This window comes from Gambusia affinis, linkage group LG04 (genome assembly GCF_019740435.1).
Source record: "Gambusia affinis linkage group LG04, SWU_Gaff_1.0, whole genome shotgun sequence".
NCBI lineage: Eukaryota > Metazoa > Chordata > Actinopteri > Cyprinodontiformes > Poeciliidae > Gambusia > Gambusia affinis.
This window is the reverse complement of record NC_057871.1, coordinates 31,567,978-31,587,196: the sequence shown is the minus strand read 5'-3', so window position 1 is coordinate 31,587,196 and position 19,219 is coordinate 31,567,978. Positions and strand designations below refer to the sequence as shown.

Here is a 19,219-nt window from a genome sequence, read left to right as displayed (position 1 = left end):
CTTAAAGAGGCAGAGGCCCAATTTCAATTCATTAAATCAGGAAGTTAAATTTCTTTTGAGTTATATTTGAAGTATATTTAGCATTTATAGCAACTAAAGGTACCATAATTACTTGATTATGCTATAAATGGCACCATTGAAAACACATAATGTTTCTATTAAATATGAGTTCATATTAGTGTTCATAAGACTAAAAACAGTGTGAATACAGTAAGAAAATAGTTATTTTTCAGGTTTCATTGTTTCTCATTTTATTCAAAGAATTTGCGATCTGAACATCAGCCATCAGCTAGTAACCCTGTTCTGGGATTGATTGGTAGTGTCTCCATCCTCCACTAGAGGGCGTGCGCACAAAGCGAACAACCAACCTGGACTGTAAATAGGTGACAACGGGAATTTAATCTGACAACGGGAACCTGACATGTTGCTGATATAATTGGCAATAAGCAGGAATACATAAACGGATTGATAAAGTATTTAACGTACCAAATATTGCATCCAACAAATAGAAAAATACAACCTTTCCCACTTATTTCATTATACAGTGTAACATAAATTAGTTTATTTTCAACTGTATTAATTTACACAACTGTTTTCCATTTTATTTCAAGTCTTATAGTTTTAACTTTATTTCATTTTCTCTATATTTTCATATTGTATTTAATTTTATTTGCTTACTGTCCTTTTATTTTTTATATTCAGAATTTAAGTTTTCTGTAATGTCACTTTTAATTCTACATTGATTTATTTTCTCTTCTAATGAGCAGATATTAATTTGTTACATTGTATAATCAAATAAGATCTGTTTATTTGTTGAATGAAACAGTTGGCACATGAAAAATTTTATCAAGTCATTTATTTATTCCAGTTATGACAGGATCTGTCCTCCATACCTGAGAAAATAAAATTATAAAATTAGCAACGCAGAGTAACTTTAAGTTGATTACTGGAATGTGAATAGTAACGCGTTAGATTACTCGTTACTGAACAGGCGGTTGGATTAGTGTTTTGTCATGCGCTTTCGTACCGATAAAGTTCCACTTTGTATACCGTGACGTAGACCTGACTGCCTCCTCAGTGCGCATGCGCAGCCTCGGCACACGTGAAGCAGGCGACATGGCAGAGAACAAAGAAGTACCGTTGGACCGGGCTCAGGTAAGGGTTTATCTCTGGTTACTTAACGGTTCTACTAGAACCCGAGGGGCAACTTCTGGGCCGCCGGTCGGGTTCTGGACGGAACCGTCTGTAGCTTCGATCTTCCTCTGCGGGGTTCGGCTAGCTGGATGCTAGTTAGCCGGGTACCTCGCCGTCTATCCGCCACCTCTAGTTGTTTACTGCCGGCTTCAACTAAACTCGCCTTCGCCTCCCAGGTGAAGAAGGCCGTCCAGGCCCTGCAGGCTTTCCTGAAATCAAAGTCCAGCGGAGATGCTCTGCTGCTGGATGACAGCCAGCCGATCAGCCTGCTCTTCACCCTGTGGAAGATCCCCAGACAGACGCAGACCATCCGCATGTGAGTCCTGGTGGTGGGAGGTTTGCTAACGGGGAGTAAATTGTTCATCTGCAGTTTGTTTGGTCGGTCAGAATCGATGTCAGGGGTCTGGACGTCGATCCTCGGTGTTTAGAGGGCAGATATATCGGTTATCGATCGTAACAGCGACATTAATATTGGATATCTGTGAATCCCTATTAAAATGTTTAGGAATGACGTAAAACAGGAAGGGATGGGACTAATTTTCCTGTAGTTTCCTCTCCATCGCTACAGACTACATTCTGTCTTATGAAATTGATCATTTGAAGTTTTAATGTAAACAAATGGGAAGAAATATGTTGCTTCTATAGTTTAAGTGCAACGTTTTCAAACAAAGTAATTTAATGTAGGGTTGCAGCGATTGTAGTTTTCTGGCCGATCACTGAAAATGTAGACACTGTTGTGTTGTGGTTTGTTTTTTGTATGGAAAGCAAAGGCTGCATTCAACGTCTTCATGTCAGTCTGATCGGCTCAAGTCCGATCATTTCACCCCCAAAAAAGTTTAAATGACACGAAAGTTTTCCATCCCTGTCAGGCTGAATCATGATCTCTGTTCTCAGTCCTCTGCCTCACGGCCAGCGGCCCGACACCCACGAGGTTTGCCTCTTCACCAAAGACGAGCCCAGGATGACGGCGGAGCAGAACCAGAGGTTCTACAAGAAGCTGCTGGAGGAGCGGGGCGTCACCAACGTCTCAGAGGTGCTTCAGGAGCTGCAGGCCACAGTAAGTACACCCTCACCAGGTTTTCTAACTGAATGTTTCTTCCTTTAGATCATCCCGCTAAAAACCCTGAAGACGGAGTACAAGCCGTATGAAGCGAAGCGGCGGCTGCTGGGAAACTTCGACATGTTCCTGTCCGATGAGCGGATCCGCCGCCTGCTGCCGTCGCACCTGGGGAAACATTTCTACAAGACCAAGAAGTGAGTTTCCTGATGTCTGTTGTTTCTCACCTTTGACCTTTTATTTAAGGTCATCAATTATCCTGTTGATTAATTCATTTAGAGCTGAAAGGATTAATCAATTATTTGAACAATCCAGAATTAGAAATACATGAAAGGTTGCTAAGAAATAAAAAAAATAAAATTCAATAACTTCAATCCTTCATTGATGCTTGAAAAGGATTCCTCTAATAAATAATAAATACTTTGATTATTTTATATGCAAATTGTTTTGGATGAATTGATGCTCTTTGTTTGTTGTTCTTTTTCAGTTTGTTTAATCCAGTTAATGATCATTTGATCATCAAATTGGTTTCATCGATCAATTAATCAGGATTATTCTGATAAACAGTTTCTAATCTGCAGGTCCAAACTGGTTCTGTTCTGATCGATCCAGTCAGAACCCACAAATGTCAGCTGATGAATCCCAGATTAAATCCCAGATTAAATCCCAGATTAAATCCCAGATTAAATCCCAGATTAAATCAGACTAAAGGTTTCTCTTTAGTTAATGAAAGTTTTTCTGTTTGTTAAACGACAGAAAATGAGTTTAAAGTTCAGCTCAGTTTATCTGCAGTTTCTAACTTCAGCGCCAGAATAACGATTTCCTCTTGCCCCACAGCATGATGCTGCCACCACCATACGACAGTTTTTTGTTTTCCCTCCTAATGTAACGATGCTGATTCTGTCCAGACATTTCAGACCAAAACTCGACTACAATCAGTTTATTCTCAGTAATGACTTCCTTCCCTCTGAGCCAGTAGCAGTGCATTGTGGTATAGGGATGTTTGGTGGCTGCTTCCAGTTCTGAATATAGGTTTTATAATAATTAAATGTGAGCCTTCAGGACCATTATAATGGTGTCCAGAAATCTTTGCTGATTTATTCATGATGTCATCCACTGGCGCTGTGAAGGACCAATCAGAAGCTTACAGGGCTGTGACATCATGTTTATATTCTGCAGAAAGTTACAACATTTCAAATTCTGCTGTTTAGCTGATAGAAATAATAACTGAGCTAAAACCTGACTGGTGATGTTTCTGGGTGTATGTAAAATATTGTGGCTTCTTCCTGTTTCTGGGTGTATGTAAACTTGTGACTCTTCCTGTTTCTGGGTGTATGGAAAACATTTTTGTGGCCTCTTCCTGTTTCTGGGAATTTATTGAAACTTGTGGCCTCTTCCTGTTTCTGGGTGTATGTAAACTTGTGGCCTTCCTGCAGTCAGAGTTCATGTGGGTCACGCCATCTACGTCCGACCAGGTGATTTGACAAAGATCCAAGGTCGACGATAAAACGCATGCCAAAAAATCACAGGTCAAGGTCAGCGGGAACTGCTCCTCCGGCCCAGAGGGGGCATGTCTGAGCCAAATGACCCAGAATGAAACTGAAATGTGACAATTTGGACAGAAAACCTTAAAGATGGAAACAGTTCATAAAATTCATCTCATATTTTTGAAGGGAGATTTTCTTAGACTTTATTTTCCTTTTATTTTTTGTTTTTTGCGTTTTTATTTTTGATGTTTAAAATTTCTTCCAGTTCTTAAAATTAAAGTTTATTGAAGTCGCTTTACGCCATTATCAGAATGGTGTTAAAATGTTTTTATAGTTTATTGATCTTTGAGAACGCGTATTATTATAACATGCAGAAACCGTTAAATTACTGGAAATGGGTCTCAAAACAACAACATTCTGGTTTATCAGGATCATTCTGGAACACTTGATCATTCCTACATTTCAAATCCTCCTGAGTTTTAAATTCTCCTGCACAGATGATGTAGAAAATGTAGAACTGATTTTATTCTCCTAACTAAAATATTGTGTGCTTAGATTCAAACTGAACAGTTTTAATCAGTGTAATTGTTTTGACTTGTTGTAATTAATTTCTTCTGGAAAACATTTTTGTTTGTTTTTTTAGCAGAATTTATTGAACAAGTTTTGAAACTTGAAACTTTTTTGTCTCCGTTGTGACAGAAAGGACCAATCATGAAGCTGATCCACTTGAAGAGTCAGAGTTCAGTTGCCCATCTACACGTCCGACCTGAGCAACCAGCCTGAAAGATCCAAGGTCAGATAAATCCATGTTCAAAAATCACAGGTTTTATTTTCTAACCAACCAGCAGCATGTTGTTGTCCAGAAAAGGATTCAAAACCAAAGAAGAACCCAGATGAAAATGAAAAGAAACAACAAAGGAACAGAAGAAGAAGAAACAGAGGGAGGAGGAAGAGGAGATCCCACAGCTGGTTCTACATGGAAACGCCCAGTGTATGCAAATAAATGTTGAGGTCGGTGTTTCCTCCTCCTCTGCAGCAGCTGCAGTCTGAATCACACGCTTATCGATTTTATTTTCATTTCTTTCAGAATCCCAGAAACAAACCAGATGCAGAAGATCTGACCAAACCTTCCAGTCGATTTACAAAGAAGGTCACCACGGGTCAAAGGTCACCAAGGCTTCGATCAAAGCAACCAGGAAGGTCTGCTGGTTGACCTTTAGAAAGGAAGGAGGTCCCTGGAGGTTGAAATGATTCTCCTGCACAGACTGAGAGTTCACAGGATCCGATTCTGTTTGATTGATTTGTATCCAAATCAGAGTTATTAAACCCGTGCTGGAAAACCTTCAACGTTTCATCTTTCCTGGTCTGGATAAATACAGCAGCTTCCTAAATCCTGTGGTTATTGTTCACAACTGACTAAATTTTGCCTTTTGGTTATCAATTAATGCCAAATAAACAGTAGGTTACCTTTAATAAGAGAAACTTACAGAACTAATTTATGACCTTTAGCAACCAGCTCTGAATATTTTAATGAAATGGTCTCTGCTGGTTGTTTAGGAGTGAACAATTTTGTTGTCCAGTTAAATCAGGATTTCAACATGTGACACAGAGAGGTAACTCTTAAAACTGTATCAAAACTTTTATTTTCCAGAAGCAAACGGTTTTTAACTGGTTCAATGCAGCTTTCAGGTCTACATGATGGAACAACTCTCTGTATGAAATAAATGTTGATTTTATTTTATGACGAGGAGCCATATTGAATCACAAAGTCGCCTAATTCGTGATGGAGTTCATCAAAGGTTAATCCCAGTTTCCCAGTGGAAGATCTGACTATGGAGGGTCTTCCAGTCGATTTATAATGTTCTCTGTTCAGACCTTCAGGGTGGAACAAAACATGATGGTCTCTGCTGGTTGACCTTTAGGGTGACGATGGTCTCTGCTGGTTGACCTTTAGGGTGACGATGGTCTCTGCTGGTTGACCTTTAGGGTGACGATGGTCTCTGCTGGTTGACCTTTAGGGTGACTGCGGTCATGGGTCCTGATGTCCAGGTGTGACTCCGCCTCCTGGTCAGTGACTGATTGATGGAGGATAGAAACTTGTCTGCCTTATGTTACCGGCTGCGCTGCGCTGCGGTGGCCGTGGAAACGGTTGTTCTTGCTGCGCCTGTATCGGGTGACGCAGCTTTTGTCCAGCGGGGATCAGCTGGTGAAGCCGTCTGCGCTGATGTGTGGATGATTGATGCTGAATGAAAGCAGATGATGACGGGCGGCTCTCTGAAGCCCTGCCTCCGGTCTGCGGCTGCCTCGGTCCTTCTGGAGTTACCGGCTTGTGTTCCCGGGTTACTGGTGAGGCAGACGGTTTCTCCTCCATGGGAGCAGAACCAGTCCAAACGGACCGACAGAAAAGAGGATTTCTCAGGACGCCATGGAAGAACCCGACAGACTGTCGCCTGAGGATCAGAGCCTGTGCTCAGACCAGAGCTCAGCAGGTCCAGCTTGGGCCTTCCTCCACAAGCCCATCATCTCCTTGGTGATGGGGTCTCTGATGTCCGCGGCGGGCGCGCTGCTGCTCCTGCTCCGCTCAGCCGGGGTGAGCGGCGCGTCCCGGCCTGTGGCGTCAGCCTGCCTGTCCGTAGGGCTGATGTTCGTGGCGGTGGGCCTGGTGTGGATCCCCGTCCTGAAGGAGAAGCGCCGGCGGAGACGCCTCAGCCAGGGGCTGGAGGACGAATGTTGAGGCCTCCGGCGTCGGCCATCTTTCCTTCCAGCTTTTAGGATCTACCGGAGAGGAGAGGATCTTCCTTCTGCTCTCAGTGGGATGCAACATTCTGGTTGTTGTTTCATCTTCTGTGGGTCCATCTTCAGGTTCTTCAGCCTGGAACTGGAGGAGGACATGAGTCTGAGAGGAGGAGTTGGGCGGAGCTGGGTCACAATCACAGAGTCCAGCTGCTTTTCTTCTAGGATTAACCTTCCTGTGTGGCACAGCTCACAACGAGCTTAATGCCTTCAACTGGGCGCCGCATGAAGCTTATTCTGTCATCCTGGTTCTGCAGAGGATCTGGAAAGAGTTCCTGCACTGATGCCACGTGATGCCTCCTAACTTTAACTACATTAATCAGAATAAAAAATAATTCCTCTAACATCAACTCTACACCAACAGAGCATTTAGTGGAAATTTCAGCAGCAAAACCTAATTTCTAGATAATGTTATCTTCTATTAATAGAGTCTTTAAAAGTTTAAATGCTGAGTTCATTCAAATTATATTTGTCCTTAAAAGATTACAACGCTTCAGCACCAATTTTATTTTGATATTATAATTTACATGTTCTATAATCTCCTTTGATGTTCTGTTTAATGTTGTTCTCTTGTGTCCGTTTTAGTTTTTCTGTACGTTTCTTAGTTTAAATAAAGTTAGGAGAGGAAGTGGAACAATCTTCACCGATGTTGAATAAATCTGGAAAAAGTAACTTATGGAAACCTATAAGTGCCCGAAATGTTTTCAAAGTTAGCTAAAGCACTAACCTACAAATTAGCTCCGCTATTAGCCGTTAGCGGATTGTGCCCACCACTGAGTTTGTGTGACTTTTTTGCAACGGAAATATCAGAAACTGCTTCAAAGCTCAACAGTAAATAGAAATGACCAAACGTTTCTCAGTGGGAAGGATGATGGGAGGCGATTCTCAGGAATTAATCTGCTGCTTGTTTGTCAGAGATGATGCAACATCAGATCCACTGGATTCCAGATAACAACTGGTGAACGTTGTACTTTGAACAGCAGCTTGTTCCATACAGGGATTTAACCTCACAGCCCTGCAGCTGCTGTCGGACCAGGTTTCTTCTTCTTCTGGTCTGGAGGACCTCCTCTGCCATCATGTCCACCTCCATGCAGATCGCACCGGTCATGGAAGAGACGTACGATGGAGTTGGCCGCTGTAAGTGTGCCTTCTGGTTGGCGGTGGTCCACGACGTTCTGGGCGTCCTGGTCATCATGGTGGGGGTGTTCGGAGGCCTGGTGATCCACGACGTCTTCATCTACGGCGGCGCCATCATCATCTTCCTCAGCCTGATCTGGTGGATCTTCTGGTACTCGGGGAACATCGACGTTCCGCCGGAGGAGCTGGAGGACGACGTGGGCCTGATGAAGCCCCAGAACAGGCGGCTCAGCCGGGCCGTCAGGCGGGTTTCCAACAGGATCAGGAACTCCTTCAGGAAAAAGGCTCGGCCTCTGGAAGAGGAGCCCTCCGGGGGCCCCGGGCCCTCAGACTATGGTACGGATGTAAGGCTCTCCACCATATATGGCAGCTCTAAAGGCTCTTCATCAAAACAACTTGTGAGAGAAACTTTGTCCATATGAAGAGTCAGAACCTGGAGCTGGAGTTTTATTTTGTCTTTATTCACAGTTATTTTTAATGCATCTCTCATCATTAGTCAACACAGAGGTGATGAATGATAAGCTGTAAACTTTGCACACAACAACAGCGGTTTGCTGACACATTCAGAGACTACTGACTGTTTTTACTGCCGACCATCTGTAGCTCATTTACAGATTTCGGAGGAGTTGAAATGAGTGAAGTGCTTAATTTTATCTGCATGATCTGTTCATTTATCATGGAAGTTGAAACAAAACACTGACACACCTGAAGCAGAAAACAGTTATTATTAAACAGCTGCTGCAACCTTTTGCTTTCCAAATGTTCCCTATTTGCAGCAGAAATACTAAATTATTGCCTGTAATATATGCCAAATATAAATTAATGATGATCCACATTGAACTTCCTTAATAACTCGTAAAACATTTTTATAATTTTTGTGTGAGATTAAAAGTTGTGTAAATATCACATTTCCATCTTGTTGTTTAAACCATTAAGGATTTAAAGTGTAACTGAACTGTCATCTGAGTGTTTAGCCCCGCGATCAATGTCTGGAAAAGAGGGCGGGGCTTCCATGGTCTGGGGGCGTGGCTAAGTGTGGGGACCAGAACGGGGGCTTAAAAACCACTACCAGCTTTTCAGATTCTTTAGCAGCCTTTTTTCTAAAAGCGATAAGTCTATTGTTTTTGAAAACCTTTATGGTGACGTGAAGCACCAGACGTGCATCCAGTTGAGAATTTAAGTAAAGAATTGAACATCTCTGTGCACAGATGTTCTCCATTGGACCTGACTCAACCAAGTAGAATCAGAGTATTTCATTTATGCCACCAATGAGAAAGATGAATCTGCAAAGTAATGCTCAATAATATGTATGTCAGACTTTTTAGATTTTAATCTGGGGAAAAAAATACAGTTGTGTTGTATCATTATTTTCCATGTAGAATAAAATGTTTTGTAGGTGGTATGTTATCCTCGTGAGGATTTAACAGCTGGTGGCTCGTTACATTATTTTAATAAGGGAACGTGTTATTTTTTCTTTAAAGAGGAACAAAATCTGACATTAGTTTGTCATTATAAAATTGCCACTGGATAAATCACAGACCGAGGAAAACATTTTTAGACACCAAGAAGAAGAATATTTATACACCTGGACTGCAAAGAACCAACGGAACAAACCTAAAGCGACGGAAATCAGTTTATCAGGTAAAAACTAACTCCCAGCAGCGCTCGTCATCATATGACCGGAGTGTGTTTGGTCACGTGACCCGCCGCCGTCATGCGAGTGGTCAGTTTCGGTTTTTCGCAGTGTCACAGGCTGAACTGATTATACTCTGATAACTTTTGGTTTCTGGACCAAAACGGCTCCCGGTTCTGGTGACACGGGACCAAACGGCTCGGAGTTCGGCCTCGGAACCGCGTCCATCACAGCCCGCCGGGTTATTGGACCGTGAAGCGGCTCCCCAACAGGCCTCGCTGTTCACCGAGCGAGCATCAGCGCTCACGCCGCTGTTGGGTGGGTCCAGGTCGGCTACGGCGGCGGCATGGAGCCGGGGCACCGCTAGCTTGGTGTTGGTTCTGGGAGATGAGAAGAACCGTTTCCTCAGAGCCATTTCCGGTCCAGGAGGTCGGATGTCAGGATGAACGGTGAGTTTCTCATCCAGCCAGAGAGGTTCTGCTCCAGCAACCTGCTCAGAGCTAACAGAACCAGAACCTGCTACTTCCTGCACACGTTCAGCTCCAGCTGCTTTATTCTGTGGTTCGGTACACTTGGGCTCGGTTCGGTCAGATTCTGCTGCTGGGAAATGAAAGCAAAAGTCCAACAACACCGACACAGCGCTCAGGTCACCTTAACAACAGCATAGAAACATTCAACTTTTATTTTGAAAGGAAGGGTCCAGATTCTGCCCGCTAGTTTGGTTCTGAACTTTAAATCCACTCGCCACGTTTTCCTCCTTTAAAACCAGTAAAACCATTAAAAAGCACAGGACAGCTCAGGTTAAGTTTGATTTTTAATATCATTTTAATTTAATGGAGACAAAGGATTCTCCTTATGGAATCACAAGGCAAAAAGCAGCCAATCAGAGTTCATTTTATCCGTTATTTATATTAGAGTCAAATTAACTTGGCACGTTTTGAAACCGCGCTGAGCAGCAACCCTCTGTAGAAACTATTTGATATTAATATTTTATTAATTAGGCCCGAGCAGCAAAGCGCTGCGAAGGCCTATTGTTTTTGTACTGTTTATTAGGCCCGAGCAGCAAAGCGCTGCGAAGGCCTATTGTTTTTGTACTGTTTATTAGGCCCGAGCAGCAAAGCGCTGCGAAGGCCTATTGTATCTGTATTGTTTATTATTCTTTTTCTTCCACCCTCTTTGGAGGCCTTTTTGGAGGCTTTATCATATTCAAAAACTCACCAAACTTGGCGGACGCGTAAAGCCTATTTAAAAATTTCGTATTTTAAGGTCGTTGCAAAAATCGCCAAAAAAATGGCTCAACAGCGCCACCTAGAAATTTTCAAAAGACCCTTTTCTATTCACTTACTTTGTCGTAGAGACTTGAAATTTGGTACAGTTGTAGAGCTCCCCAAGACGCTCAGAATTTACAATTATTGTCATAGTGCAAGTATCACAGGAAGTCGGCCATTTTGGATCGAAGGTCACATTTTGACCCGATTTTTGCCGATAGCCTTTCGATTTGATCGAACTCCTCCTAGGGATTTCGATTGATCGGCTTCAAACTCGGTCAGTCTGATCATAAGGCATGGCCGATTAAAAGTTATCAAACGGTGACTTTTTGAGTATGCTGAAGGGGCTAGCAGGGGTCAAAGTTCACCAACTCGCCACGAAACTCTAAACAGTTATAACTCCTACACTAAAACTCTCAGAGGAACCAAACTATCAGTGAGTGAGCCTCATGGGTTGACCAAAAATACCCTGGGGTCAAATGATGACAGCACTAAGGCCACTCCCCCTGAGAACCGGACGTGTCATATTTTACTGGGAACGGTCCCTATATTACACCTTTGACCTAATCAACATGAAACTGTGTTAACAGACAGGAAACATGTTGCTGTATTGAAGATTCCAGCCCGACCGGCTTTGATGGAGCAGGTGGGCGTGGCGGCGTGAAGTGACCTCTAACGCCGCTGTCATACGCTTGGCTCTGAATTCCACAGTTTTGGGCCAAACTTCTCCAAACTCACTAGGATGGATCTTTATCCACCCCAAGACAGGAATCCATGATAAAATTTGGTGGGCGTGGCCGAATTTCTCTATGGCGCCCACTAGAAAATTTTAAATGATCAGCCCGAAGCCATGCTATAACCTATAATTACGAAACTTCTTACACATCTGTATATTGTCCTGATGTACAAAAAAGTCTCTTGGAGCCATGGTCTCAACCCAACAGGAAGTCGGCCATTTTGGAATGAATTTCCAAAATTGACCCCATTTTTGATGTTTACAGCCTTCGTATTTGATCGAACTCCTCCTACAGTTTTTCAGATACAGACTTCAAAATCGCTCAGCACACACTTGAGGCATCAAAGGTCAAAAGTTATCAAAGGAATTGTCGTACTTCAAAGTATGTGGGCGTGGCTATGTGTCAAACTTTGACTATTCGCCATGAAACATAAAACTGTTATAACTCCTACAGTAAAACTCTCAGAGGAACCAAACTTTCAGTGATTGATCATCATGGGTTCACCTAAAAGACCCTGGGGTCAAATGATGACATCACTAAGGCCACGCCCCCTGAGAACAGGAAGTGTCATGTTTTACTGGGAACGGTCGCTATCTTACACCTTTGACCTAATCAACTTGAAAGTTTTTCCAGAAACAGAAGACATGCTGGTGTATTTTGGATTCCAGCCCTGACCGGCTTTGATGGAGCGTGGCGGCGTGCCGAAGTGACCTCTAACGCCGCTGTCATTCGTTTGGCTCTGATTTCCACAGTTTTGAAAAAAAATACATGTAGTTCCCATATCGGCCACTTGGTGTCACTGTTACTCCACGCATGACTCTGGACAATTCCTCAGTATTAGAAAAGAGTTCTGTAATGGCCATATTCGCGAGTGGGGTCACTATTACTCCACACATGACTAAGCTCCAATTTGTTCAGTTTCGTTACTACATGTCCCATGATGCATCTGCTGAGTTTGTAGTTCTACTTTTACGTAGCAATCAAGTTGTTTTTTATGCTTCGGTAGGAAAAAATAGCATTCACGGATAAAATACAATATCAATGCTTTCTTAATCCAGTGTTGTCCTCATATTTCTCTAATGTACGATCACACAACAGAAACGGTGTTGTCTGTTAACAACGAGGAGGCTAAGCTAACACAGCTAAGCTATCGGAACTAAACTGTCGGAACTAATATGCTGGATAACAACAGTGAGCCGTCCTGATATTACTTCCTCCAACATCCCAAGTTATCTACAAGTTTGCTGGAGGCATGTCGATTCTGGTGAGTGTCAAAATTCACTCTGTTAGGTATTGTGTGATCATGTTTTGCTTTGATTTTTCTCCGGGTGTACACATGTTACGTTACGGAGTGGGTGAAGTTTGTTTCATACGTCGACTTGCATGGACGAGGAAATATTAGAAAACATATCGGTATTAATGCTCATAGCATACGAAGTGCTGATATGGAGAACTGCTCAGAAGCCTACAGCATTTGCAGTGAGATCGCAAAATTGATGCAAAGATTTCTTTCTAGCTTAGTGGTTTCTGTTCTGTATATAAAGGATTATGTGAAGAATGAACGCGCTGCAGCAGCTTTCTGTTTTGTGCCGGAATACAAAGAGGGGAAACCCGAAGCCGCAATCTGAGCGCAGTGAGGATTGACATGATAACGATGGCAGATCGATCGTTCTTATTAGCAACTGACAGAGTATCAGAGACTGAGAGTATGATGAGATCCTGGCACTTTGAGAGGCAGATACTAAGAGATCCAAGCAGGGAAATGTGCAGCTCCGAGGAGTCGATCACTACGGAGTGATCCAGAGCCATCAGCAGCTAGTAGCAAACAGCTTACCTTGGCTATCTCCGGGAGCCAAGGTTTTTCCTATATTCCAAAAGACCTTTTTTTTACCTTGTTCCCCCAAACAATTATACATTTTTTGTCATCTTGTTTTGACTTATGATGTTTTTTCAAAAATTGCATACAAATGAATGAAGAATTGCCTTCATTTTCATGCTAATAATGTTATAAAACTGTTGTTTGCAATATTTTTACATCAGTTTAAGAAATTTACAGTATATATTGTAATTCTAAATTATAAAAAACATTTTTTTGTAAATATTTGACATTTTCACAGTGAAATTCTTTTTATTTTTTCAAATCCGATTTTGTTTTGATCAGATCAAATCAAAATCAATGATTTGAATGAGCTTTAAACTCATTCTTAGAGTTTAAATTAGAGTTTTAATTAATTTTAATGCCATGGCTCTTCAACATTTATGTGGGCTTTCGAGGATTAATCTTTGCTTTGAGATCTGTTTACATTGTTCCTAGTTAAAGGAAGCACATTTCAGCAGCAAGGCATTTCATAGTGCTTTACACCAAATCAAACACAAAAACACAATGCAACATAGAATCAACAATCAAAACAGAACATCAAGTCAGGTTTCGTCAAAAAATTTGCAATTGATTACATTTCAAATAAAACTCTAAACAAGTGGGTTTTTAGTTGAGATTTAAAGGAAGTCAGTGTTTCACCTGTTTTACAATTTTCTGGAAGTTTGTTCCAGATTTGTGGTACATAGATGCTAAATGCCGCTTCTCCTCATTTGGTTCTGGTTCTGGGGATGCAGAACAGACCAGAACCTGAGAGTTCTGGAAAGTTGATACAACAGCAGCAGATCTTTAATGTATTGTGGTGCTAAACCATTCAGTAATTTATAAACTAGCAACAATAGACTAGCAAAGTCTATTCTTTGAGATACAGGTAGCCAATGGAGGGACATTAAAACTGGTGTTATGTGCTCTATCGTCCTGGTTTTAGTGAGAATTTTATATGGATTTAATCCAGTGCAAACTCACTTACAATGATAAGGTGATGAAATCTGTCCATGCTGTTTGAACAGTGTGGGCGTGGCCAAATGGCGAATATCAGACCCTCGCCATATTCATACGATTGTCTTTAAATCACACATGGATGATCCGATTGGCACCAAACTTGAAATGTAAGACCTGTGGTAACCTTTAAAGAGCTCAAATGTTTTGAAATGTAATTTGACTCCACTGCGCCCCCTAGATTAATCCATCAGCTATATCTCTGCCGTAAATGGACCGATCTGCACCAGATTATTTGTGAGTCGTCGGGAAGCGCTGCCGAACGCATCCACGTGTGTCGTCTGCCGGGCGATCGGGCGGGGAAGGTTCGCGACAGCTCCCGCTGTGGCGAGCGGGTGCCGGCTCTGGAAACGGTGCGAGAGCTTCCGCGGTGGCTGGAACTCCGCGGTGGCCAGTGAGCCGGAGCAGCGCTTGCTGCGAGGGCCGCACGAGGCTGCTTGCAGCTTTAATTAGGCCCGAGCAGCAAAGCGCTGCGAAGGCCTATTGTTTTTGTACTGTTTATTATTATTATTTTCCCTCCAAATGAATTGCCTTTTTGGAGGCTTTATCATATTCAAAAACTCACCAAATTTGGCAGACACATAGAGACTGTTTAAAATTTACGTATTTTAAGGTCGACGCAAAAATCTAAAAAAAAATGGCTCAACAGCGCCAACTAGCAATTTTCAAAGGACCCTTTGCTATTCACTTACTTTGTCGTAGAGACTTGAAATTTGGTAGAGTTGTAGAGCTCCCCAAGATGCTCAGAATTTACAATTAATGTCATACTGCAAGTATCACAGGAAGTCGGCCATTTTTGATTGAAGGTCACGTTTTGACCCCATTTTGGCCATTTACAGCATTGGTATTTGATCGAACTCCTCCTAGGGATTTTGATTGATCGGCTTCAAACTTGGTGAGTCTGATCAGAAGGCATGGGCGATTCAAAGTTATCAAAATGGTGAGTTTTTGAGCATGCTGAAGGGGGGATAGCAGGGGTCAAAGTTCACCGACTCGCCACGAAACTCAAAACAGTTATAACTCCTACACTAAAACTCTCAGAGGAACCAAACTTTCAGTGATTGATCATCGTGGGTTGACCTAAAAGACCCTGTGGTGAAATGATGACATTACTAAGGCCACGCCCCCTGAGAACAGGAAGTGTCATGTTTTACTCTGATCGGTCGCTATCTTACACCTTTGAACTAATCAACTGGAAACTTTTTCCAGAGAAAGAAGACATGTGGGTGTATTTTGGATTCCAGCCCCGACCGGCTTCGATGGCGCAGGTGGGCGTGGCGGCATGGCGAAGTGACCTCTAATTCGTTTGGCTCTGAATTCCACAGTTTTGGGCAAAGCTTCTCCAAACTCACTAGGATGGATCTTTATCCACCCCCCGACAGGAATCCATAATAAAATTTGGTGGGCGTGGCTTAATTTCTTTATGGCGCCCCCTAGAAAATTTAAAATGATCAGCCCCAAGCCATGCTATAACCTATAATTACGAAACTTCTTACACATCTGTATATTGTCCTGATGTACAAAAAAGTCTCTTGGAGCCATGGTCTCAACCCAACAGGAAGTCGGCCATTTTGGAATGAAGTTCCAAAATTGACCCCATTTTTGATGTTTACAGCCTTCGTATTTGATCGAACTCCTCCTACAGTTTTTCAGATACAGACTTCAAAATCGCTCAGCACACACTTGAGGCATCAAAGGTGAAAAGTTATCAAAGGAATTCTCGTACGTCAAAGTATGTGGGCGTGGCTATGTGTCAAACTTTGACTATTTGCCGTGAAACATAAAACTCTTATAACTCCTACACTAAAACTGTCAGAGGAAGCAAACTTTCAGTGATTGATCATCATGGGTTGACCTAAAATACCCTGTGGTCAAATGATGACATCACTAAGGCCACGCCCCCTCAGAACAGGAAGTGTCATGTTTTACTGGGAACGGTCACTATCTTACACCTTTGAACTAATCAACTTGAAACTTTTTCCATAGACAGAAAACATGTTGCTGTATTGAAGATTCCAGCCCCGACCGGCTTGGATGGAGCAGGTGGGCGTGGCGGCGTCCCAAAGTGACCTCTAACGCCGCTGTCATTCGTTTGGCTCTGATTTCCACAGTTTTGGGCCGAGCTGTTCCAAACTCACTAGGATGGATCCTTATCCACCCCCTGAAAGAAATCCATAATAAAATTTGGTGGGCGTGGCCTGATGTATTTATGGCGCCCCCTAGAAAATTTTAAATGATCAGCCCCAAGCCATGCTTTAACCTAGAATTATGAAACTTGGTACATATGTGTATTCTTTCAGGACGAACAAAAAAGTCTCTTGGATCCATGTTCTAAATTCAACAGGTTTTCTGTTCATTTTGATTTAAGTTCACTGTTTAGAAAAAAATATGAGTAATTCCCTTTAAGGCCTCTTGGTGTCACTGTTACTCCACACATGAATGTGGTAGCCTTTAAAGAGCTCAAATGTTTTAAAATGTAATTTGACTCCACTGCGCCCCCTAAGTGAATCCATCAGCTATATCTCCGCCGTAAATGGACCGATCTGCACCAGATTTTTTGTGAGTCGTCGGGGAGCGCTGCCGAACGCATTCACGTGTCTTCTGGTGGGCGATAGGGCGGGGAAGGTTCGCGACGGCTCCCGCTGCGGCGAGCTGGCGCCGGCTCTCTAGAACGGTGCGAGCTTCATTGATGGCTGGAACTCCGCGGTGGCCAGTGAGCCGGAGCAGCGCTTGCTGCGAGGGCCGCACGAGGCTGCTTGCAGCTTTAATTATTATTATTATTCTTCCTCCAAATGAATTGCCTTTTTGGAGGCTTTATCATATTCAAAAACTCACCAAATTTGGCGGACGCATAGAGACTGTTTAAAATTTACGTATTTTAAGGTCGACGCAAAAATCGCAGAAAAAATGGCTCAACAGCGCCAACTAGCAATTTTCAAAGGACCCTTTGCTATTCACTTACTTCGTCGTAGAGACTTGAAATTTGGTACAGTTGTAGAGATCCCCAAGATGCTCAGAATTTATAATTATAATCATAGTGCAAGTATCACAGGAAGTCGGCCATTTTGGATGAAAGGTCACATTTTGACCCCATTTTGGCCGTTTACAGCATTGGTATTTGATCGAACTCCTCCTAGGGATTTCGACTGATCGGCTTCAAACTTGGTGAGTCTGATCAGAGGGCATGGGCGATTAAAAGTTATCAAAATGGTGACTTTTTGAGCATGTTGAAGGGGCGTTAGCAGGGGTCAAAGTTCACCGACTCGCCACAAAACTCAAAACAGTTATAACTCCTACACTAAAACTCTCAGGGGAACCAAACTTTCAGTGATTGAGCATCATGGGTTGACCTAAAATACCCTGAGGTCAAATGATGACATCACTAAGGCCACGCCCCCTGAGAACAGGAAGTGTCATATTTTACTGGGAACGGTCCCTATATTACACCTTTGAACTAATCAACATGAAACTATGTTAACAGACAGGAAACATGTGGCTCTATAAGGGATTCCAGCCCCGACAGGCTTTGATGGAGCAGGTGGGCGTGGCGAAGTGACCTCTAACGCCGCTGTCATACGTTTGGCTCTGAATTCCACAGTTTTGGGCCAAACTTCTCCAAACTCACTAGGATGGATCTTTATCCACCCCAACACAGGAATCCATAATAAAATTTGGTGGGCGTGGCCTAAGTTCTTTATGGCGCCCCCTAGAATATTTAAATGATCAGCCCCAAGCCATGCTATAACCTATAATTACGAAACTTCTTACACATCTGTATATTGTCCTGATGTACAAAAAAGTCTCTTGGAGCCATGGTCTCAACCCAACAGGAAGTCGGCCATTTTGGAATGAAGTTCCAAAATTGACCCCATTTTTGATGTTTACAGCCTTCGTATTTGATCGAACTCCTCCTACAGTTTTTCAGATACAGACTTCAAAATCGCTCAGCACACACTTGAGGCATCAAAGGTGAAAAGTTATCAAAGGAATTCTCGTACTTCAAAGTATGTGGGCGTGGCTATGTGTCAAACTTTGACTATTCGCCGTGAAACATAAAACTCTTATAACTCCTACAGTAAAACTCTCAGAGGAACCAAACTTTCAGTGATTGATCTTCATAGGTTGACCTAAAAGACCCTGTGGTCAAATGATGACATCACTCAGGCCACGCCCCCTGAGAACAGGAAGTGTCATGTTTTACTGGGAACGGTCGCTATCTTACACCTTTGACCTAATCAACTTGAAAGTTTTTCCAGACACAGAAGACATTCTGGTGTATTTTGGATTCCAGCCCCGACCGGCTTTGATGGAGCAGGTGGGCGTGGCGGCGTGGCGAAGTGACCTCTAACGCCGCTGTCATTCGTTTGGCTCTGAATTCCACAGTTTTGGGCCAAACTTCTCCAAACTCACTAGGATGGATCCTTATCCACCCCCTGAAAGAAATCCATAATAAAATTTGGTGGGCGTGGCCTAATGTATTTATGGCGCCGGCTAGAAAATTTTAAATGATCAGCCCTAAGCCATGCTTTAACCTAGAATTACCAAACTTGGTACATATGTGTATCTTTTCAGGACGAACAAAAATGTCTCTTGGAGCCATATTCTAAATTCAACGGATTTTCTGTAATTTTAGATTTTTTAGAAAAAAATTTTTTTATTCCCATTAAGTCCTCTTGGTGTCACTGTTACTCCACACATGAATAAGGCGAGAATTACACAGTATGAGAGAGGTGCTGTAATGGCGATATTAACCACTTGGTGTCACTATCACGCCATACATGACTATGTGTACATTTTTACCACTGCAATTCCCAAAGATGCATCTGTGTATTTTGTAGTTCCACAGTTACGTTGTTTTCGATACTTCTGCTGGCTCGTTGGGATAAAAATAGCCTCCACGGATAACATTAACGATCAATCCTTCCTTAATCCCGTCTGCATGTGCGTTTTTATTATGTAAGTATACATTTCCATCTCCTATATTTGCGTTTATATCACTTATTAGCACTAGAGAACTGAATATGACGGTTGACAGTCA

General features: G+C 42.6%; 1 protein-coding gene and 1 pseudogene across 1 annotated transcript; both read left to right on the top strand.

Annotated features, from left to right (window-relative positions):
- Nucleotides 1-1,016: 1,016 nt before the first annotated feature.
- LOC122829333 lies at nt 1,017-6,472 on the top strand (annotated as a pseudogene).
- Nucleotides 6,473-7,237: 765 nt separating this feature from the next.
- Nucleotides 7,238-8,613, top strand: LOC122829533 (transmembrane protein 238-like). Its single transcript, XM_044114154.1, has one exon. The coding sequence runs from the start codon at nt 7,608-7,610 to the stop codon at nt 8,088-8,090; it is 483 nt and encodes a 160-aa protein (XP_043970089.1). The 5' UTR covers nt 7,238-7,607; the 3' UTR covers nt 8,091-8,613.
- The last annotated feature ends 10,606 nt before the right edge of the window (nt 8,614-19,219 follow it).